This window comes from Gopherus evgoodei, chromosome 2 (genome assembly GCF_007399415.2).
Source record: "Gopherus evgoodei ecotype Sinaloan lineage chromosome 2, rGopEvg1_v1.p, whole genome shotgun sequence".
NCBI classification, from domain to species: domain Eukaryota; kingdom Metazoa; phylum Chordata; order Testudines; family Testudinidae; genus Gopherus; species Gopherus evgoodei.
The window spans coordinates 184,212,293-184,236,534 of record NC_044323.1 but is presented as its reverse complement, the minus strand read 5'-3'; the positions used below and the strand labels follow the sequence as shown (position 1 = coordinate 184,236,534).

The following is a 24,242-nucleotide window of genomic DNA, read 5'->3' as shown; positions in this document are numbered from 1 at the left end:
ACAACTGCATTGACGTACCAGACAGTATTTGTAAGCTGGCCCCCTGCTTTCTGTTCCCAAGAGCCTAGGGGCTCTCAATTCAGGATTCACATTCACAATAGAACTGCATGGATCTGTTTCAGTCATACTTGCATACCAGACATTCTTTATAGTAATGATGAAGAAAGTGAGGGCCTTCTGGGGTGGGGAATAATGGAAGAGTTGTCATTTATGGTGTTTGCTGGGGCCTGCCCTGCTGATCTACATTGTGATAATGTCAGGAACGGACTGGGGCAGCTAATTGTTTCTGAGGGATGAGCAACTAATTTCGCTATTGTTAGATGGTGCAACTAAGTACTGCAAATGAGTAAACACTAAAATGAATGTGGTTAATGGGAAAATCTCAGAAGAAAATGAATATTTGATCCTATTTTAAAAGTTGAACTGCTATTTATATTTACAGTATATATCCAATACCAGTAAATCTGAGGCCTGAGGCTCAGTATCTTTATTTTGTTGTCATCACAGTGCTTACTTCTTATGTTTTCACTTTTCTTCCTTTCTACCTACCATACACCTATCAATGTGGTAAATGAGCACCTTGATCATTTATTAAAGTGAACCCAAGAAAATCTGCCTCTTTCTCCCCCCATAGTGTATGTGTGTGTGTATGTGTGTAATATGTTTGAGGTTTTTTGGTGGAATTATTGAAGGAAGACTAAGTGTTTTGATTTTGTAATACCAACAGTATCTGAAGCCGTGTACTATGATTCCTATTAACTGTAGTGGACGTTGCTAGTTAAGTCTGATAACCTACAGTGCTAGTTTCCCTGTTAGTCATTTAGGAAGCTGTTTGAATTCCAATATATTTTTCTTTTGAAGCCAAAACTGAGGTGCTGTTAATGTAGTTCCCCTTTAGTATTTGGGGTAAATGCTAACCAAAGTAAAAACAAACTATCTTGGTCATACATACTCAAAAGTCCATTCATATGAATGTCTTTTCTTTTACTGGCAGTAAAGGATTCTGAACTTGGATGCAAAAAGATTACTAGGTTCTGAGCTTGACTGTAGGGATATTAAATTCCCTATTTCCACCCTATAGACCTGAGCCAAAGCTCATTAAAGGCAATGAATGGAAAGATTCCCTTTGACTTTAATACACTTTCAGTCAGGCTCCCACTGTACAACAAGATAAGATTTCCTAAAATGTGAGCTAAGGTTCGTTTATTTTGACATTAAGGCTTCTCTACATGCAAAGTTCTTACAAACTTTAAGACGTTACTGCATCTGCCACCTCCTCCTCTGCCTCCAAACAACTCCTTGTAATACCTGCTTTATAACAAAATGTCTGACTCCAAGGTGACTTCTTTTCACTGATACTATTTTTCATCTATAGGTGGCATTGGCACTTAACAGTTCTCACAGTAATTGAACAGTGTGAAGTAGGGAACAAGGCAATGTGACTCCCTCTCCCTGCTCTTAGATCATTGGAGTTTAATGTGTTATTTTTACACATACTTCCCTTTTCTCTTGTGTTGCATGTGTGTACTAAGTTTTTTTACGACCACCACTGCAAAACAGTATAGGGATTAGAGGCACAGACAAAATGTCAATATACTTAATCAGCTCAACGATATTACATATAATTGTACTATCAGCACTGAAACATTTCAGCTTGACAGGAACATGATGGATCCTGCCTCAGCAATGCTTAAAGGAAAGTGCTCACCTGGAAACATTGTCTTTAAAATTCCAGACTGCCCTGAATCTCCAGTTTCAGACATGCATATGAGCAAGCCCTACTTCAGAGCAGGGTGGATAAAAATCAATGATTTTTTTAAAAACATCAAAAAAATCAGATGTTTTCTATTTAAATTGGATTTTTTGATAAAATGCTTTTTGAGGAAAAAACCTATATAAAGATAGTTTTAATTAAGATATATTATAGCTCAAAGATCTCTCTTCCTGGAATATGGATTATAAATTCTAATTCTTTAGTGTGAAATAATATATTCATGTAATGTTTAAGAAAAGTTTTGTAAATGATTTCCAATAGTTCATGGATTAGGGATCCAATTTTATGGGGTTCCAGGGGCTTCTGTATAGATTATTTAGGTTAATCTTTCTATCTACCCAATGAGACTCAGTGCTCAGTCTAGAAGATACCATCAGAGATGCTTGTTAACACCAAAAATGTTTTAAATAAATAAATAAATAATATATAGAGGTGAGAAATAGCAGACCTCAACCCTATTGTCGCTCTGCAAATCTGTGTACACAGAGTCAATCCCCTACCTCTCTCTAAAAGTGCAAAGTTTCAAAAAATTCAATGAATAGAAGATTGTTGGGCACAGAACAGATCTGGACAAGGAGAAGAAGTCTGGAGATAAATGTGAAAAGGGAGGTGTGACAGTGTACCCCATAAGGCTTCATGGGAATATGCTTATGAATGTATATATGATAGAACTGGAATATGTTTTAAGCTACATATGCCATGTAACATATCTATTTAAAAGTTATGATCTACTGAATACATTCGTCCTATTTGTATGAATGTACCATTTTTGTACTTGAAGTTAGGAATATTGGTTGTGTATTTGCTTGATTTCTAAGTAGCCTTTGTAAAGCATTTGGTCAGCTTCTTGAGAAAGGAATGTGCAAATTAAGTGCCCAATCAAGAAGCACTTAAGGGACAGTGGATCTTAGGAGGCTCCAATCCACATAAGAAGTCTACATGAGGATATTCAAGGTAGCAGGTAAGCGATGGCTGCTGCCAAGGCCGGCTCCAGGCCCCAGCATGCCAAGCACGTGCTTGGGGCGGCATGCCACGGGGGGCGCGTTGCCGGGAGGGCGGCAGGCAGCTCCGGTGGACCTCCCGCAGGTGTGCCTGCAAAGGGTCTGCTGGTCCCGCGGCTCCGATGGAGCTTCCGCAGGCACACCTGCAGGAGGTCCACCAGAGCCGCGGGACCAGCGGACCCTCCACAGGGACGCCTGTGGGAGGTCCACCGGAGCCGCGGGACCGGCAAGTGGCAGAGCGCCCCCCGACGTCGTGCCACCGTGCTTGGGGCGGCAAAATGGCTAGAGCTGGCCCTGGCTGCTGCCTGTAAAAACGAGTCATGCATGGACTTTGACTTTCCCAGGTGACTCCAGAACTCCATCATGGAACTGGAATTTGCATAGGAGAGAGGAGGGGATCTCCACCGACAGGAGAAAGTCTAGTTAAATCCCTGGGAGACCCCTCCATTTTGTCTTCAGCTGGCTAAAGAGAGAGCCTCTCCACCCCCCAAGGAAACCTGAAAGAAACTGGAACAAAGGACAGTAACTCCAGGGGATGTGAGTGATTGCTGGACACAGACTAGATGGAGACTAGTCTGTAAAAGGAAGCTTACTGGAATTTCTCAAAGGGTGAGATTTTTATCTTTACTCAGTTTTCTTACTGTATTAGACTCAGACTTGCATGTTTTATTTTATTTTACTTGGTAATTCACTTTGTTCTGTCAGCTATTACTTGGGACCACTTAAATCCTAGTTTCTGTATTTAATAAAATCACTTTTTACTTATTATTTAACCCAGAGTATGTATTAATACCTAGGGGGGCAAACAGTTGTATGTATCTCTCTATCAGTGTTATAGAGGGTGAATTTATGAGTTTACTGTGTATAAAGCTTTATACAGGCTAAAATGGATTTATTTGGGGGTTAGACCCCACTGGGAGTTGGGCACCTGAGTGTTAAAAACAGGATCACTTCTGTAAGTTGCTTTCAGTTAAGTCTGCAGCTTTGGGGCACGTGGTTCAGACCCTGGGTCTGTATTGGAGCAGACGGGCGTATCTGGCTTAACAAAACAGGGTGCTGGAGTCCTAAGCTGGCAGGGAAAAAGGGGCAGAAGTAGTCTTGGCACATCAGTTGGCAGTTCCCAAGGGGGTTTCTGTGATCTAGCCTGTCACAGGAGGGACAGGCAGTAGAAACAAAAGTGAAACTGTTTGAGCAGCATATTCCAAAAGTCTTGAGGTCTTTCTGACTGTAGCCTTCATTGATTTGGGATCCAACATACCATTCCCTCACTATAAGGGAAAACCTATAATGGCAGCAGACTATAAAAGAGACCCAGTTTGGGAATATTTTAATGAAATTCCTCTACCTGTGGGTAAGACAGGCATGTGTGCAAAATGCAAACAGTGCAACAAAGAAATGCAAGACCTGGTTGCCCAAATAAAACAACATCATGAGAAGTGTTCCCTTCTCAGGAGGAAGCTGCGTTGAAGATGATGAAAGGAATATATCTGAACATGCATGATCTTGGTAACTTTTTTATTTCATACTTCTTTCTTAAGGACTGCTGTTTTCCTTCTGGACTATTCTTGAATTCTCATGCTTGAGTAAAAAAAATAGTTGTTATTCTACGGTACTATCATTTTAGATGCAGTTGTGATAAAAAATAAATAGCTGAAATAGGCAGATCTTCCTTTTACAATTTCACCTTTCAAGTAGTACTGAGTGCCAGTGAATGCAATAAGTAATACTAAATGAGTAGTCTGGTAATAATTAAATAATTGCATTGACTTATTTTGTTTAGGAGAATCCATCCTCAACATACAGGATTCTGAAGACTATCCACCTTCGAGATCACCATCATTTTCTATAGTTTCATAGTTATCTGCCAATGATCGTTTTTCAGTCACAGATATGTCACATAGCCATAGTATATCGCCTGTAACAAAAAGAAAAAAAGATATCTTATGTTCTTATGTTATATCTCCATCATCCAGAAACAATGATAAATACGTTTGTTATAAGAATCAGCAGATTACAAAAAGAGGTCATTGATGAAAAAATTGCCTGATTTATTTATGCAACAAACTCTCCTTTCTGTATGATTGAGAACCCACACTTCATTAACATGGTTCAGTCTTTAAGACCAGGATATAGTTCACCCAACAGAATAGATGTCACAGGCAAATTGCTGGGTAGTGTGTATGAAGGAGAAATTAAGCAGTGTGCAAAAGGTCTAGAGGGTGAAATTGTTAATCTGAGTCCTGATGGGTGGAGCAGTGTCCACAATGATCCTGTCGTATGTGCTTGTGTGGAATGTCTTCCTTACAGAAACAATTGATACATCAGGAAATGCACACACAGCAGAATACTTACAAGAAGTAGCAGTAAAAACTATAACAAATTGTGAACAAAAATTCAAATGTCTCATACGCAGCTTGGTTGCAGACAATGCTGCAAATGTATCCAAGGTGAGAAGAAATTATTTAGAAGAGAGTGAAGAGAGTCACAAGCTAATAACAGATGGTTGCAGTGAACTGTTTTGAGCACTGTATCAAGAACTGGCCTAATCTGATGACAGTTTGTGAACAAAATTGTGAAAAAATTGATGGCACTGTCACAGACAAAGTTCTCAACATTGGGTTTAAGAGAAATGTTGAACACATGCTGAGAACCCTGAAGCCTGCTTTTCTAGCCTTGAACAAAATGCAGGGAAATAGTTGTTTTAATGCTGACGGCTGTTGAAATTTGGAAAGAACTGAGTGAGATCTTAAAAAGAGAAATATGTAATGACAGAGTTAAATTACAAGCATTAAAAAAACGAACAGGACAAGCATCATCTCCAGCTCATTTTCTTGCAAATATTCTCAATATTCAGTACCAGGGTCAAACCTTAACTGCTGAAGAAGAGGAGTTGGCTATGACATGGACATCCAGCAATCATCCCTCCATAATGCCAACTATAATAAATTTCAGAGCTAAGGATGAGCCATTCAAGAAATATATGTTTGCTGATGATGTTTTAAAGAAAGTCACACCAGTGAACTGGTGGAAGTCACTTAAGCACTTGGATTCAGAGACTGTTGAAGTGATAATCTCACTTTTAACAGCAGTAGCTTCTTCTGCAGATGTAGAAAGAATATTTTCTTCCTTTGGACTAATTCATTCCAAATTGAGAAATTGTTTGGGATCTGAAAAAGCTTGTTTTTATCTTCTAGATTATGAACAAACAGGAAAATGAAGGTGAAGATGACTGAGTTAGCTGCAGAAGCCAGTATTTTAAGTTTCTCATGTTGATCTGACTGGCATAGTCAGTTTACTTTTTGTTGTTTTTTTTAAATATTTCATTTAATTATTTCAGTTAAGAACAAATTTTAACAAAAACAAATCTGATTTAAAAAAAACTTGAATGTTTAATTAAATTAAAAAATTCATATGCTTGTTTTGTTAAAATACTATATGTTTGCTGTTGAAGAAAAACATCCAGAATACATAATGTTGTTGTTTTAGTTAAATAAAACAATTTAAATGTCTGTCTGGTGATGTTCTCCTCCTCATACAGCACGGCAAGAAAATCCTCCAAATATTAATGATTAGCTTGTTGAATTGGAGATAGTTCACTTCCCAATGACTTCATAAATATCTCCTTCAATTACCTTTGGTAAATGAAATAACCAAACAATCATTCATTTTCTGATATAGCTGTAAAACTAATCAGAAAGGGTTTCATAATAATTCACTTAAAAGTATAGTGTGTACCTTCTAGAAATGAAACCTACATCTATCTCTGAGTTATGAAGAATATGTATTAAGGTTATAATAACCAACCAACAAGCATACACTTTGATGTAGAAATCAGTGATTAAATAGTGTCTTCTTCACTAGTGATTTAAATCAAATCTACCCTGCTTCAGCATGTGTATCTTACTGTCAATTTTTAATTTGAAAAGCCAATTAGGAGTTGTCCCAATGTGTCTAAGTAAACACGACATTGTTCTTGTAACTTTTGTCTCCTTTCTCCCATTCTGTTTATTGCTTACATTCATAGCTTGTCTAAAGTTAAGCCCTGATCTGTAGTTGGAGCAATGCAGGTGGACCCACATTAAACTCATACAGAGCCCTATGGGGGTCTGCCCAGGCAAATCTAATTACAGAATCAGGGCTTTAAATTGTTAGATTTTAGAGGCAGAGGCCACACCTTATTTTTATTTATTAGTCTGGAAAATGCCTGTCCCACTTGTGGATGTGGTATAAACAATAATATAGCTGGTGAGTATGATATACAGTAAAGTAAAAATAACATTGCACAAAATCAGATTTCTCTTTGAAAAGTAAATTAAGCACGAAGAAAAAGAAATGAGGGAGGAATGGACAAGGAAACTCCTATTCTGGTTTTAGTTTGCATTATCTATTGCTGGGGAATTGCGTAAAGTATCCACTATCACAATCCATTTGAACTACTCCAGCGGTGTACAGTTTCATATAGTCCTCTGGGCCCAACATTCTTAACCACTGCGAAAGAATATTGAAGTTCAGTTGTTCTGGACTGGGACTCAGACTTAGGTTCTGTTCTCCGCTCTGCCACTGGCCTACTGGATGACCTTGGGCAAATCACTTCCCGTCTCTATAACCCAGTTTCCTCATCTGTAAAATGGGGATAATACTGACTCCTTTGTAAAAACACTTTGAGATCTACCTATGGAGAGCACTACAGAAGAGCTCAGTATTATTATGTTAGTCTTTTCATGAAGTATTCTACTGGAATTGAGAGATTATCAATCATTCTTTTAAAGAAAATGTGTGCAGTTGCTGTAAGACTGGTGGTGGTAAAATAATCACATTTCAAAAGTAGGTGGCATATATACTGACCCATAGTCTCCTAGCTTCAGTTGCAATTCTAACCACCTATCATAATTAAAATTATTGATATTTTCAAAAATAGATTTAAGCCAACATGTCCAAAGTTGGATATTTATATTTATGCACATAAGCTAAACTGGCCTAATTTCCAAATGTGCAGAACAGCTCGAGTTCTGGTTGAAAATTGATGGTCCCTCCAAGATGCTCAGCAATTTTGAAAATTGGCCACTTTCATGTAGATGCCTAAATATGGTTTGAAAAACTTCACCTGATATTTAAAAAAAAAAAAATTGTAGGAGACCCTTAAACAAAATAACTAAAGCAAATGTGGCAAAATGTTTAGCTGTACAATTTAAGTTATGCTATTAGGTTACAAAGAGATACTGTATTAAGTACTAATAGCTGGAAATCATTACACTAAAAGGATGAAATCCTGGTCCCAATGAAATCTGTGGGAAAAGTCCCATTCACTTCAGTAGGGCCAGGATTTTGTTCCAGATATATTATCAAATTCCAACTCTAAGAATGGCACACATACTGAACATGTTAGAAGTGTTCCGATTTAAAAGTTCTTTCTACATCTGAAGAGAGTGGGCAATAGTATTTTTCAAGATTTTGCTAATAATGCTCTGAGATGAGCCATCACAAGGTACCTAATTAGTGAGCAGCATGAGGGCACATAAGTCACTTACATGAATTGCCTTATTCTGTTCTTTGTTCCAGGAATGCAAGAGTGTGGGAAAAATCCTACTCTCTTTAACACACTGGTAGTGACACTGACTTTACTGGGCCAATTCGAGTAATGGATTTTGCTAGTTAATCCTCTCCAAAACACAAGATGCTGTAGCTCTGGGCCAGATAACTCAGTTCCCTCATCATTAAATAGGAGCTTTGCCACTGAATGTAGGACCAAGCCCTTAACCATTTAAACTTTAAAAACTGATGGAAAAAGGTGGTTAATAACTTTAAACACTTTTTATACTCAACTCAAAAATAGCATTGGTCTTAAATATTGAAGATATATTAACTAATGATTTGGGGGAATTAAAAATGACCCATTTTTTAATACTTGAACTCAGCGAATGGTACTCTCCCCTACTGATGCACAATGTTAAAAGGTTTTGTTTCCTGGAGACATTGTGATCTGTCAGGTTAGCTTAAAAGTAGACAGTTTTGAAAGATATCTAAATAAGCAGTCATCAGACACATTAAACAATAATGTTTAGGTACATCTAGTCTGCATTTGCTCAGAGGATTGACACTTAAGATTCCCCCCAGTCCCTCTTTGGGGATCATAACACCATTAACCTGAACTCATTTTAGTCTTAAAATGTCTCTGTAAATATGTCACATATAGACCCATGATCTTCAAGCCCCTCAGCAAGATTTTTCAGACACAATCAAAATAACTATCAGTAAGAGAGGTGAAAAACATCTAGGCCATCTAACATGCATCTGTGAATTTGGAATTAGAAGCAAAAGGAAAATCTAAAAAGCAATCTAAAAAACCCATCTAAAAGCACCAGGCAAAAAACTGTTGTTATAAACACTGGTGGTAAATTCAGAGAAATTCCTCTTCAATGGAGTTATTGTGGATCCCCGCTGATGTACCTGAAAGTAAATTTTGGCTCATTGTGTAGAATCTCAGGAAGGCCACTTGTCTACATCACTCCTCTAAATGATGTTATACTCTCATTGTGCTAAAGAAAAGTTTATTTGGATAATTTACCATTTGAGTATAAGGAATCACATCTTCTCTTGTCCCTGCAATGTCAAAAATCTCACTCCCTAGAACACACCCAACAGATTGATTTCACAGATGTTAAAATATAACCTTCTAAAAAATAATGTGTGAAATGCTGGGCCCACTGAAATATATGAAAGTTTTGACACTGATTTCATTAGAGCTAGGATTTCATGCCACGTCTTTATTTTATGTTACAAATAAAAGCTTAGGTTATTAAGGTTGGCATTTAAAAACATCTCAGTGTACTTTTCATCATGTACTGTTTGTTTACTTTTTCTCATTTCTCTGATTGGAGGATGAAATTAGTCAATTTCACTTTCTCAGGCACTAACTCAGCATTGCCATATGTTTCAGTTGCAAAAAGTTGGGGTTTAGTTTGTTTTTATTGGATTTAAAAAAAAATCTAAACAGTTATATTGATCTTAGATTTTCTTAAAAAGCTTGTTCTTATAAAACTCAAATGTGGGTCAAATTTGGTTTGACAATCTCTTTAAAATCATTAAAATCTTAGCTTTTTTATTTATACTACCTTAGACATTTAAGGCTTAACAACCCAGGTACACTGAAGGCAGTATACAAATAATAATGTCTTTCCAATCAAATTACTCTCTCTATTTTAAATGTTTCTTTTAAAACTAAAACTGTTCCACATCCCCTCACCACTGCAAACTTTCTCTTTTTTTCTGGCTTCTGTGAAATAAGGAGATGCAATCAGGGAGGCTAGTGACAGGGCAGCAGGTATAGGTACAGCAAGCTGTTTGGTGGTGAAGTTGCTGAGAAGATTATTATTCCTAGCAGGTACAATGGAATCTCCCTCACGGTCACCAGTATAGTTCCCCCATCAGACAGGCAGAAAAATATCAGGGAGTTCAATGGGATGTTGTGCTCCAGATACAGAACATCCAGGCAATCTGGACTCTTGAATCCAAGTATCTCTCGTGTGTTCCTTTTTGTCCTGGTGGTGGTAGCACGCTGTCTTCTAAGAATGTGCTTTCCTTCTTAGGAACTAGCATGTGTGAAAGAAGTGCACATGACTGTGAAAAACATAAAAAATGCATCCCAGGTGATTTTTCTGCCTGGCAGTGAAGATGAAGAGTATTTGGAGAATATAGATTGAAACTTTTGAGTTGTTCTCTTCTGATCTCTCTTCTTTGCTGCTCTGCCGCTGCTATTAACAGGTAGGGAGGGGCAGACATATGGGAAAGGGACAAGGAGAGGAACAACAACAAGGAAGGGGGAAGGAAAGATGGAGACAAAGGGTTTGATCCTGTGCCCATTGAAGTCAATTGCAAGACTCCCATTTGTTTTAGTGACACAAAATCAGACCTAAATGTGGGGAGGAAGGAAAAAAGATGATAGGGACGGATGACTTTAAACTAGTTTACTCCTGCCCTTTGGAACTGGGATCTCCTTGTCCTTGTTTTACCCCCACACTATCCTTTACTTTTTGCTACCCCCTCCATATCTCATTGTTGGAGCACCAAGCAGTCATTTCTGCTGGGATGTCCCTCATCTATCAGCACTTGCTACCTTCACCCTGCCTTATCTCTGGTATAGCTAACAGCAAATTGATGGGTGACTGGCATCTGAATTTGCTACCAGTAGCAAAAGTAGAGATTTAAAGGATTTCTTATGATAGCCATGTTTGATGGAGAAATATACACAGGTATTATGACAGGAGCCAAGCACTGTATCACCCTGGATCTTGCTCAGCTTCCCTCTGCCACTTCTCTCCTCATGTGCAACCGCATTCCTGACATCTGTTCCTCTTCAGTGCAAAATCACATCTGTAAGGCAGGGGGAAACACCAATAGTGATGTCTTATCTTAAATATTCTAAAAAGCTATTGGATTACAAATACAATGAAGATATAAAGCAATTAACTTATTAATTATCTAGATTTTGGGTCCTGCCGAGATTGAAAGAGCCCCTTTAAAATCAGAACCACACCCATCTCTCTTCTCCATTTTTCTTCTATTTTTCCATCCCCTTTTCCTCCTCCATTTCCTACTCTGTCAGATTTGCAAGTTCTCAATATATCATCTACTCTAAAATGCATGTGCAGTCCTGTGTTGTTATATTTCATGTTAAAAATGGATTACTTCATCTTTATTGTGAACATATTGTATCTGAAGTTTTTCTTCAAATACATTGTATTTTTCAAGATATCTGACATCTATATGGTCTTGCTCTTCAACTGTGGATACAATTAGCTACTTGGAAATTTATCCACATATTAGCTTATCTGTAACAGCGACACCTTTCTGACTTGTGGGCCCCAAGCTACCTTCAGGGTTTGCATCGGCCAGCTAACTACAACTTGCCTTGTCTAAGTAGGATTTTAACACATTAACCAATATTTGTTTAAAACACACCTTTTTTACTAATAAAGACAAGAGTGCTCCATGACTCTGTCCCTTTCATCATTTCCACACTTGTCTGTTCCTACAGTTAAAAGTGAACACTGAACCCTCCCAGCTCCATTCATTTTTATGGTCCTAATGTCCTCTTTTTTCACTTACAACTCTGCACCATCTTTCACAACATCTCCTATGCCTGAAATAGCTTCTTATTTACTGTGAGCTAGTGACCTCACAAAAGGCTTGCTTGTGTCAGTAAAGACTATGAGCGGGGCATCAGTTAGTCAATTAGTGATTTCCTGAAAGGCCTTTTCACATCTCTTGTCCCGTCATTTTCCCAGGCATCCTAGGTTTTTGTTCAGAAACCTTTGTGGACTTTTCCTTAACCTTTGTCTTAGAATTTGTTTTTATTATCCCAGACTGGTATTCTATAGTGAGATTATTCAGTAGCTTTGTGATGATAGTGCAATTATTAACAAATCTGCAGTCATAGCTGCAAAATCCTAGGAAAGTCTTGGACTCTCTGTAATTATGTGGGCATGGCTACATAGCGAGTGTTTCTGTGTTATCAGAATCCATACTTACATCTCCATGGGACACAATGTGACCCACATTTTTGATATTCTGCAGAACTGGAATTTATCAATTGATAGCTTCGGTCCATAGACTTCCAATCAGCCTAACACTTTTAGAAGTCTTTCTTCATGTTCCTCCAGAGTTCTTCCAAACATAGTCACATCATCCAAATAAACTAATACTTGTAATAGGTTCATGTCTACCACAACTTTTTTCCATGAGGTAGTGGTATCATAGAATATCAGGGTTAGAAGGGACCTCGGGAGGTCATCTCCTCCAACACCCTGCTCAAAGCAGGACCTATCCCCAACTAAAATCATCCCAGCCAGGCTTTGGCAAGCCTGACCTTAAAAATCTCTACGGAAGGAGATTCCACCACCACCCTAGGTAACCCATTCCAGTGCTTCACCACCCTCTTAGTGAAAACGTTTTTCCTAATATCCATCCTAAACGTCCCCCACTGTTGAGACCATTACTCCTTGTTCTGTCATCTGGTACCACTGAGAACAGTCTAGATCCAAGTGGTTGAAAGCCGCTATCAAATCCCTCCCTCATTCTTCTCTTCTGCAGACTAAACAATCCCAGTTCCCTCAGCCTCTCCTCAAAAGTCATGTGCTCCAGCCCCCTAATAATTTTTGTTGCCCTCCACTGGACTCTTTCCACATCCTTCTTGTAGCATGGGGCCCAAAACTGGACACTACTCCAGATGAGGCCTTACCAATGTCAAATAGAGGGGAATGATCACGTCCCTCGATCTGCTGGCAGTGCCCCTACTCAGACAGCCCAAAGTGCCATTAGCCTTCTTGGCAACAAGGGCACACTGTTGACTCATATCCAGCTTCTCGTCCACTGTAACCCCTAGGTCCTTTTCTGCAGAACTGCTGCCTAGCCATTTGGTCCCTAGTCTGTAGCAGTGCATGGGATTCTTCTGTCCTAAGTGCAGAACTCTGCACTTGTCCTTGTTGAACCTAATCAGATTACTTTTGGCCCAATCCTCTAATTTGTCTAGGTCCCTCTGTATCCTATCCCTACCCTCCAGCATATCTACCACTCCTCCCAGTTTAGTGTCATCTGCAAACTTGCTGAGGGTGCAGTCCATGACATTCTCCAGATCATTAATGAAGATATTGAACAAGACTGACCCTTGGGGCACTCTGCTTGATACCGGCTGCCAACTAGACCTGGAGCCATTGATCACTACCCGTTGAGCCCGATGATCTAGCCAGCTTTCTATCCACCTTATAGTCCATTCATCCAGCCCATACTTCTTTAACTTGCTGGCAAGAATACTGTGGGAAACTGTATCAAAAGCTTTGCTAAAGTCAAGGAATAACTCATCCACTGCTTTCCCCTCATCCACAGACCCATTTATCTCATCATAGAAGGCAATTAGGTTAGTCAGGCATGGCTTGCCCTTGGTGAATCTATGCTGACTGTTCCCGATAACTTTCCTCTCCTCTAAGTGCTTCAGAATTGATTCCTTGAGGACCTGCTCCATGATTTTACCAGGGACTGAGGTGAGGCTGACAGGCCTGTAGTTCCCCAGATCCTCCTCCTTCTCTTTTTTAAAGATGAGCACTACATTAGCCTTTTTCCAGTCACCCGAGACCTTCCCTGATCATCATGAATTTTCAAAGATAATGGCCAATGGCACTGCAATTACATCTGCCAACTCCTTTAGCACACTTGGATGCAGCGCATCCAGTCCCATGGACTTGTGCTCATCCAGCTTTCCTAAATAGTCCTGAACTACTTCTTTCTCCACAGAGGGCTAGTCACCTCCTCCCCATGCTATGCTGCCCAGTGCAGCAATCTGGGAGCTGACCTTGTTCGTGAAGACAGAGGCAAAAAAAGCATTGAGTACATTAGCTTTTTCCACATCCTCTGTCACTAGGTTGCCTCCCTCATTCAGTAAGGGCCCACACTTTCCTTGACTTTCTTCTTGTTGCTAACATACCTGAAGAAACTCTTCTTGCTACTCTTAACATCTCTTGCTAGCTGCAATTCCAAGTGTGATTTGGCCTTCCTGATTTCACTCCTGAGCAATACTTCTCCCTGGTAATTTGTCTAATCTTCCATTTTTTGTAAGCTTCTTTTTTGTGTTTAAGATCAGCAAGGATTTCACTGTTAAGCCAAGCTGGTCACCTGCCATATTTACTATTCTTTCTACACATCGGGATGGTTTGTTCCTGCAACCTCAATAAAAGAGTCTTTAAAATACAGCCAGCTCTCCTGGACTCCTTTCCCCCTCATATTATTCTCCCAGGGTATCCTGCCCATCAGTTCTCTGAGGGAGTCAAAGTCTGCTTTTCTGAAGTCCAGGGTCCATATTCTGCTGCTCTCCTTTCTTCCTCGTGTCAGGATCCCGAACTTGACCATCTCATGGTCACTGCCTCCCAGGTTCCCATCCACTTTTGCCTCCCCTACTAATACTTCCCGGTTTGTGAGCAGCAGGTCAAGAAAAGTTCTGTTCCTAGTTGGTTCCTCCAGCACTTGCACCAGGAAATTGTCCCCTACACTTTCCAAAAACTTCCTGGATTGTCTGTGCACCGTTGTACTGCTCTCCCAGCAGATATCAGGGTGACTGAAGTCTCCCATGAGAACCAGGGCCTATGATCTAGTAACTTCTGTTAGTTGCCAGAAGAAAGCCTCGTCCACCTCATCCCCCTGGTATGATGGTCTATAGCAGACTCCCACCATCTCTCGGGATGGGCTTCACCTGAGTAAGGAGGGAAATAGACTTCTAGGATGGAGGCTTGCCCAACTGATTAAGAGAGCTTTAAACTAGGAATTTGGGGGAGATGGTTGGGAGATGTCCAGGTGATCTCCACGCCGGAATTTAACCTTGAGAGGAAAGAAAACAAAGTAAGAGGGGATACAGCCGTGGACAGAAGAATTGACATAAGGAGGAAGGGTAGTGTAGATACCAGTCTAACAAGTGTTGCTGGTGGTAGAATGTCTGTGCCTAACAGGGTAAAGAATGTCAGTGAAGCCAAACGGCAAAAATTAAGATGTCTGTACACTAATGCGAGGAGCCTAGGGAACAAAATGGAGGAACTAGAGCTACTGGTGCAGGAAGTGAAACTGGATATTATAGGGATAACAGAAACATGGTGGAATAGTAGTCATGACTGGAGTACAGATATTGAAGGCTATGTGCTGTTTAGGAAAGACAGAAATAAAGGCAAAGGTGGTGGAATAGCATTATATGTCAGTGATGAGGTTTACAGTAAAGAAATAAGAACTGATGGAATGGATAAGACAGAGTCTGTCTGGGCAAAAATCACACTGGGAAAGAAAGCTACTAGAGCCTCCCCTGAGATACTGCTTGGGGTGTGCTACCGCCGGGATCTGATTTGGATATGGATAGAGACCTCTTTAATGTTTTTAATGAAGTAAACAGTAATGGGAATTATGTGATCATGGAAGACTTAACTTCCCAGATATAGACTGGAGGACAAGTGCTAGTAAGAATAATAGGGCTCAGATTTTTCTGGATGTGATAGCTGATGGATTTCTTCACCAAGTAGTTGAAGAACCAACAAGAGGGGATGCCATTTTAGATTTGGTTTTGGTGAGCAGTGAGGACCTCATAGAAGAAATGGTTGTAGGGGACAACCTTGGTTCAAGTGATCATGAGCTAATTCAGTTCAAACTAGATCGAAGGATAAACAAAAATAGATCTGGGACTAGGGTTTTTTACTTCAAAAGAGCTAACTTTAAAGAATTAAGGAAATTAGTTAGGAAAGTGGATTGGACTGAAGAACTTGTGGATCTAAATGCAGAGGAGGCCTGGAATTACTTTAAGTCGAAGCTGCAGAAACTATCAGAAGCCTGCATCCCAAGAAAGGGCAAAAAAAACCATAGGCAGGAGTTGTAGACCAAGCTGGATGAGCAAGCATCTCAGAGAGGTGATTAAGAAAAAGCAGAAAGCCTACAAGGAGTGGAAGGTTGGTGGGATTAGCAAGGAAAGCTACCTTAGTGAGGTCAGAACATATAGGGATAAAGTGATAAAGGCTAAAAGCCATGTAGAGTTGGACCTTGCAAAAGGAATTAAAACCAATAGTAAAAGGTTCTACAGCCATATAAACAAGAAAAAAACAAAGAAAGAAGAAGTGGGACCGCTAAACACTGAGGATGGAAAGGAGGTTAAGGATAACCTAGGCATGGCCCAATAGCTAAATAAATACTTTGCCTCAGTCTTTAATAAAGCTAATGAGGAGCTTGGGGATAATGGAAGGATGACAAATGGGAATGAGGATATGGAGGTGGATATTACCTCATCTGAGGTAGAAGCCAAACTTGAACAGCTTAATGGGACAAAATCGGAGGGCCCAGATAATCTTCATCCAAGAATATTAAAGGAACTGGCACATGAAATTGCAAGCCCATTAGCAAGAATTTTTAATGGATCGGTAAACTCAGGGGTTGTACCAGACGACTGGAGAATTGCTAACATAATTCCTATCTTTAAGAAAGGAAAAAAAAGTGATCCGAGTAACTATAGGCCTGTTAGTTTGACATCTGTAGTATGTAAGGTCTTGGAAAAAATTTTGAAGGAGAAAGTAGTTAAGGACATTGAGGTTAATGGTAATTGGGAGAAATTACAACATGGTTTTACAAAAGGTAGATTGTGCCAAACCAACCTGATCTCCTTCTTTGAGAAGGTGACAGATTATTTAGACAAAGGAAATGCAGTAGATCTAATTTACCTCGATTTCAGTAAGGCATTTGACACGGTTCCACATAGGGAATTATTAGTTAAATTGGAAAAGATGGGGATCAATATGAAAATTGAAAGGTGGATAAGGAACTGGTTAAAGGGGAGACTACAACAGGTCGTACTGAAGGGTGAACTGTCAGGCTGGAAGGAGGTTACTAGTGGAGTTCCTCAAGGATCCGTTTTGGGACCAATCTTATTTAACCTTTTTATTACTGACCTTGGCACAAAAAGCGGGAATGTGCTAATAAAGTTTGCGGATGACACAAAGCTGGGAGGTATTGCTAACACAGAGAAGGACCGGGATATTATACAGGAAGATCTGGATGACCTTGTAAACTAGAGTAATAGTAATAGGATGAAATTTAATAGTGAAAAGTGCAAGGTCATGCATTTAGGGATTAATAATAAGAATTTTAGTTATAAATTGGGGACACATCTGTTGGAAGCAACAGAGGAGCCGAAGGACTTTGGAGTATTGGTTGATCACAGGATGACTATGAGCCGCCAATGTGATATGGCCGTTAAAACAGCTAATGCAGTTTTAGGATGCATCAGGCGAGGTATTTCCAGCAAAGATATGGAGGTGTTAGTACCGTTATATAAGCCACTGGTGAGACCTCATCTGGAATACTGTGTGCAGTTCTGGTCTCCCATGTTTAAGAAGGATGAATTCAAATTGGAACAGGTTCAGAGACGGGCTACTAGGATGATCCAAGGAATGGAAAACCTGTTTTATGAAAGGAGACTCAAAGAGCTTGGCTTGTTTAGCCTAACCAAAAGAAGGTTGAGGGGGGATATGCTTGCTCTTTATAAATATATCAGAGGGATTAATATTAGGGAGGGAGAGGAATTATTTAAGCTTAGTACCAATGTAGACACAAGAACAAATGGGTATAAACTGGACACTAGGAAGTTTAGACTTGAAATTAGATGAAGGTTTCTAACCATTAGAGGAGTGAAGTTCTGGAACAGCCTTCCAAGGGGAGTAGTGGGGGAAAAAGACATATCTGGTTTTAAGACTAAGCTTGATAAGTTTATGGAAGGGATGGTATGATGGGATAGCTTAATTTTGGCAATTGATCTTTGATTATCAGCAGGTAAGTATGCCCAGTGGTCTGGGATGGGATGTTAGATGGGATGGGATCTGAGTTACTGCAGAGAATTCTTTCCTGAGTGCTGGCTGGTGAATCTTGCCCACATGCTCAGGGTTTAGCTGATCGCCATATTTGGGGTCGGGAAGGAATTTTTCTCCAGGGCAGATTGGCAGAAGCCCTGGAGGTTTTTCGCCTTCCTCTGCAGCGTGGGGCATGGATCACTTGCTGGTGTATTCTCTGCAGCTTGAGGACTTCAGACTACAATTTGAAGACTTCAGTAACTCAGACATAGGTTAGGAGTTTGTTATAGAAGTGGATGGGTAGGATTCTGTGGCCTGCTTTGTGCAGGAGGTCAGACTAGATGATCATATTGGCCCCTTCTGACCCTAAAGTCTATGAGTCTATGAGTCTATGACATCACCCTTGTTGCTCACAGTTCTAAACTTAATCCAGAGACTCTCAGCTTTTTCTGCAGTTTCATACCGGAGCTCTGAGCAGTCATACTGCTCTCTTACATACAATGCAACTCCTCCACATTTTCTACCCTGCCTGTCCTTCCTGAACAGTTTATATCCATCCATGACAGTACTCCAGTCATGTGAGTTATCCCACCAAGTCTCTTGTTATTCCAATCACATCATAGTTCCTTGACTGTGTCAGGACTTCCAGTTCTCCCTGCTTGTTTCCCAGGCTTCTTGCATTTGTGTATAGGCACTTAAGATAACTCACTGATCATCCCACTTTCTCAGTATGAGACAGGAGTCCTCCCTTCTTGTGCTCTCCTGCTCGTGCTTCCTCCTGGTATCTCATTTCCCCACTTACCTCAGGGCTTTGGTCTCCTTCCCCGGTGAACCTAGTTTAAAAGCCTCCTCACTAGATTAGCCAGCCTGCTTGCAAAGATGCTCTTCCCTCTCTTCGTTAGGTGGAGTCCATCTCTGCCTAGCACTTCTCTTTCTTGGAACACCATCCCATGGTCAAAGAATCCAAAGCCTTCTCTCCGATACCATCTGCGTAGTCATTCGTTGTCTTTCACAATTTGACGGTCTCTACCTGGGCCTTTTCCTTCCACAGGGAGGATGGACGAGAACACCACTTGCACCTCAAACTCCTTTATCCTTCCCAGAGCCACGTAGTCTGCAGTGATCCACTCAAGGTCATTCTTGGCAGTATCACTGGTGCCTACGTGGAAAAGCAGGAAGGGGTAGTGATCAGAAGGCTTGATGAGTCTCGGCAGGCAGTCTCTCTATCACATTGTGAATCCTAGCTCCTGGTAAGCAGCAGACCTCTCTGTTTTTCCGGTAGGGACAGCAGATAGATGATGCAGTCCCCCTGAGGAGGGAGTCCCCAACTACCACCACCTGCCTCCTTCTCCTGGGAGCAGTGGTTGTGGAACCCCCATCCCTAGGACAGTGCATCTCATGCCTTCCAATCGGTAGAGTCTCCTTCTGCTCCCTACCCTCAGATGTATCGTCTAGTCCACGTTCCGCATTAGTACCTGTGGAGAGAACATTAACATGGTTGCTCACTTGTATCTACATTGCTGATACATGGACGCTCCTCTTTCTTCTTCTGGAGGTATGTGGTAGGCACTCCAGATATTCCTTGGGGGCATGTGTTCAAACAGAAACCTAAAGGGCAGAGAATGTGGTTTTCTCTTTATCATGTTGTCCCAGTGGGATCAGGTAATATGCACATTAAAGATTCACCATCAAGAACGATGGGCTCCCTAGCAAACAGTCCGAGGCATAGAGTCATGGTGCACTTATCAACCACAATGTGTCTACTTAGGATAGGGTAGTCTATAAGCATCCTTATTTTCCCATTCCTCTTCTGGACCAGCACAATCAGAGAAGCGTATGGACTACGTGATTTGCAAACAATGATGAGGTTGCACAGCATCATCTGAAAGAGTGCAATCTTCATAGAGTGCTTCAAGGGCTTGTGAATCTTGCAGTCTGATGTTATAGAATCATAGAATGGAAGGGATGAGAGGTCATCTAGTCCAGTCCTCCGCTTCCTTTGTGCATCTCCCATTCCTCTTGGGGAGCAAGACCACCTGGGAGCTTTAACATTTCCTCAGTCGGATCCTTCCTTTCCTCAGACACTAAGGAACCCCCAAAGTCAAACCCTGCACAATCTATGGGTGGGGGCCTGGGGTTTCATGGGAGACTTCTGCTTAGGAGAAGTCTGCTCTCTGCTATCTTCCCCAGGCTCCTCCAGCCACTGCTCTGATCTGTCACCCTCTGGTCCCGTCTCCCCCATTCACCCTGCTGAGTCAGCATCTCACAGGACTGGCTCTAGGTTTTTTGCTGCCCCAAGCAAAAAAAATTTTGGCTGCCCCCACCCCAGCCCTGTCCCCCCCCGCACCCTCTGCTGCCCCAGCCCTGGGCTCTCCCCTCCCCACTCAGACCCCCTGCCACGCCAGCCCTGGGCTCTCCCCCCACACCCCGTGTTGCCCCAGCTCTGGGCTCCCCCTTCCTCTCCGCCAATGCCCCCCCACCCACACACCCCCTGCCACCTCAGCCCTGGGCTCTGCCTTCGCCACCCGGACCGCCTGCCGCCCCAGCCCTGGGCTCTCCCCTTCCGCACCTGCACCCTCCTTCCGCCCCAGCCCTGGGTCACTGGTAACTTGCTCCCAGGGCGACTCATTCAGCAGGAATTTGGGATGTGCACAGAACACAGCCAGGATTGGTTCCCAAATGGTTACATAACTCCAGTAAAATGGAACAATTTTCAGCTTGTGTGATTGGAGGATATCTGGATGCATATTATAAGACTGTCCTCCATAAATGAGGAAAAGTTGAGTTGCCTTTATTATTCTTTTGTTCCACTCTTTGTTTCTATGGGGAGTTTGCCACTGCAATATCACTGTCTTCCTTTTAAACAAATAAAACTAAAAAAAAAAGGCAATGGCTGTTGAAAATAGTAATTCCAGTCCTAAAAACCACTGGGAAACATTTCTTGCTCAATTTTATCCTATTTTTTCTACAGCAAATTACAGGGGATCAGTATATTTGATTTGGGAGAAATGAAGTAACAGCTGCCCAAATTGAGCCTGAGCACTCCTGAATTTTGAGGTGTTCAAATCTCGAAGGCAAGTGCTAGATTCCCTTTCTGAATATTAGCTAAATTGGGAAAGGAAAAGTCAATTTCTGCTTCCATGGCTCAGAAGTGGAAATCCTCCTACATGCCTGGTACTGTATCTAAAGCTGTCCAGGTCCAGTAGAGCCTCCCCTCCCTTACTTTTCATTTTAAATTCTAGTGGGATCCACATACCTCCCTTGCTAGGCTTCAAATAGAGGGGGGCAATGTCCATTTAGTCCACCCAATTCCTTCTTTGAGGGCTGGAAGGTGAGGTTCACACCAGTATTCCTAATTCAGTCTGGGGATGTCTTCTGAAGGGGATATCTGGGCCAAAGCCTTTTACTCTTTGGGCACACTTGTTCCCCATTCACAGTGCCACCTTCCTCTAGCACTGAGCTCTCCATTCACAGCAACCTGCTGCATAAGGTTTCAGCTGTCATACTCCTTCCTCCTCCCTTTCCTGTTGATAGCAGCCAAGGCAATGCTGGGAAATGTAATTCTTTCGCTGCTCCAGGGCTGACTCTATAGGCAAGGAGCCAACCAAGGAACTACAGCTCCCAGGGACCCTAGTTGGTTCTCAGCTGCTGCCCCTGCAAATGGGCTACCTGAAGCACGTGCTTGCTTTGCTAGTGCCTAGAGTCGCCCGTCACCTCATCCCACTCCCTGCCTAACACCTGACCTCCACCAGGCAGCTTTTCACTGGCTTTTTCACCCTATGCCCGCGCCAAGTATGGGCATGCAGCTCTTCGCGACTTCGCTGTTCCCTCTGCGCATGCGCACAGAGGACAACACGAAGGATGTGCGCATGTCTAGGCGGCGGGGGCGGGGTTACCCTGGGATGCTCCGTTCCACTCCCGCTGCCTGGCAGACACTCGGCTGTTTTCGTATCTTTCCGGACACCCCCCCCCCTCGCCCGTCTCCTAGGCTGCTGCGGTCTGTTCGGTGAGGCGGCCGTTGTGGGCTGAAGATGGCGGTCGGGACGGGGCGGCGGCAGCGCCGGGCAGCGGAGCGGCGGGAGCTGTTATGCAAACGAGGCTAGAGGCGGGCAGACGCGGAGTCAGACAGACGGAGGCAGCCCGGAGCTGCTCGGCCGCCGCTCTCCCCCCAGCGGGGATGGACCTTGGGGCTGCGCCTCGCCGCGGGCAGCGCGGGGCTGGCAGCGACCAGTCCCTGTGAGCGGCCCCCGGCAGCGGCAGCAGCAGCGGCGCTGAGGGAGCCGGGCGCCGCCGGGGAAGATGTCGGAGACCAAGGTGAAGGTGGCCGTCAGGGTCCGGCCCATGAACCGCAGAGGTAAAGCGACCCGCCGGCTGCCTCGGGAGAGCCCCCCGCCGGGCACCCCCGCCGCTGCTTCTCCTCACAGCGACCAGCGCCCGGAGCCGGGTGGGGGGTCGGCAGGGCTCACGGACCCCGCAACAATCAACGAGCAAAAGCTCAGCCCGGGGTGCGGCTGAAGCGTCCCTGGTCACAGCCGCTGCCCCACGGTGGGGGTTGGGGGGCGGACCCTGCTTTTTGCGATCACTTTGAGTACTGCTCCCCCTCCCCCCCAGTGCACACACCTTCCCTCGGCTAGTGGGGGTTCAGGGTGAGCCTGCGGCTCCCGCTGCTTCTCCTCGCGGCTGGCTGGAGAACCGCCCCATAAGGAGGGCAGTTCTCCAAACAACCCCGGGGATTAGCTAGGGCAGCCTCAGGCTCTGGGGAGAAATATCAAACTCTTTCTTCCCTACTCCCTGCCCCCACACATACCGCCCCCCGCAGTACTGTGGGGTAAGGGTTGTTCTGCAAGTAGCTCTGGGGAGACGGTGGGGGGAGCCCAGTTTGGCAGGGTGGAGGGGGTGCATGTGTCCTCTTCTGTGCATGAGGGGCTATTCTGGTAGGTAAAAACTCTCTGGCATGTTCTCTTCTAGAGCTGGAGTTGAACACCAAATGTATTGTGGAGATGCAAGGGAATCAGACTGTGCTGCACCCACCCCCTTCAAACATCAAACAGGGAGATAACAGGTACAAATAGAATATCCCTATCCAGAAATCCCTGCCCTGTCTACTTTGGGTTAAGCATGGGCTCAAACATTGAGTTGCTTGTGTGCTTTTGTTAAGAGAGAAGCAGCATCTTACTAGTGCTTCAGCTACTTTTGGGAGCTCTTTAGAAAAAAGTCCAGTAGCCTGATTCTCCTTTTGCTTGCAGCTGTGTAAGATGCCAATAACATCAATGGAGTTGCATCAGTAGGAGATCAGAATCAGATCCCAAATTTATTTATCCACACCCTGTCAGAGGAATTTGGGGGGGCAATAGTATTACTTTTTCAGAGACAAAACATCAGTAGTAGTTTCATATATGTGTAAAGATTTATGCTTTCATCAACTGTTAGATGAGATTGATTAGTGGTAGGATGCAAGAAACTGAAAAGTCCATAACATTTTTGGCAGTTTCATTAAGGAGATTCTGTTTAATGAGTTGCTGTAACCTTCAGGTTTGATTTGTGGGAACAAAAGTTCTGTGCTGGATTTTAAACGCTGGGGGAGGGTTTTTTTAAGGGCTGTATTTACCAGATTGCAACATATTTGCATTTGAAAAGTTGTGACTGCTGGATCCCTTATTAATTCCGTGCTGTTCTGTGAAGCAGTATAAGAGAGTCCGCTAAAATAATTTGGAAATCTGGCACTTACTTGCGAAGTCCCTGAAAAGAATACTTTTGGAAATCATCCAAAATACCAAGGCACCAGATTGTAAAAATAGAGCAGAGACGGAAAAGGTTTTTTTTAATTGGGGGGAGGCGGTGGCATGAGGGGAAGAGTTGTATTGTGTGCTAATCTATTCAGTTACCTGTTGATCGCTGTACTTGGTGCTCTGAATATATTTTTTTGCTTAAGAGCAGAAAATTGGGCAAATAATCATAGTTATGGCCATTGTCCCATAAGACTGCGTGCACATCTCATCATAGGCATGGCTTTGTGAAAAAAATGCATATATCCATTTGAATTATTTGTGTTGATGCTTTTTTGGTAGACATTATTTTACACTTTACATCTTAAAAATTCTGAGACTTCGT

At 42.5% G+C, this 24,242-nt stretch overlaps 1 protein-coding gene across 7 annotated transcripts in view; it reads left to right on the top strand.

The window, feature by feature from the left end:
* Positions 1–22,046: 22,046 nt before the first annotated feature.
* The window catches only part of KIF13A (kinesin family member 13A), a 208,227-nt gene continuing 206,031 nt past the window's right edge, over positions 22,047–24,242 (top strand). For 4 of the 7 annotated variants that reach the window (XM_030552499.1, XM_030552496.1, XM_030552500.1 and 1 more), the window contains exons 1-2: positions 22,047–22,485; positions 23,100–23,193. In XM_030552499.1, the coding sequence (XP_030408359.1) occupies positions 22,431–22,485; positions 23,100–23,193 (149 nt within the window). In that variant the 5' untranslated portion in view covers positions 22,047–22,430. The remainder of the gene's footprint in view (positions 22,486–23,099; positions 23,194–24,242) is intronic. The other 3 variants (XM_030552502.1, XM_030552497.1, XM_030552498.1) reach the window with 1 other exon arrangement.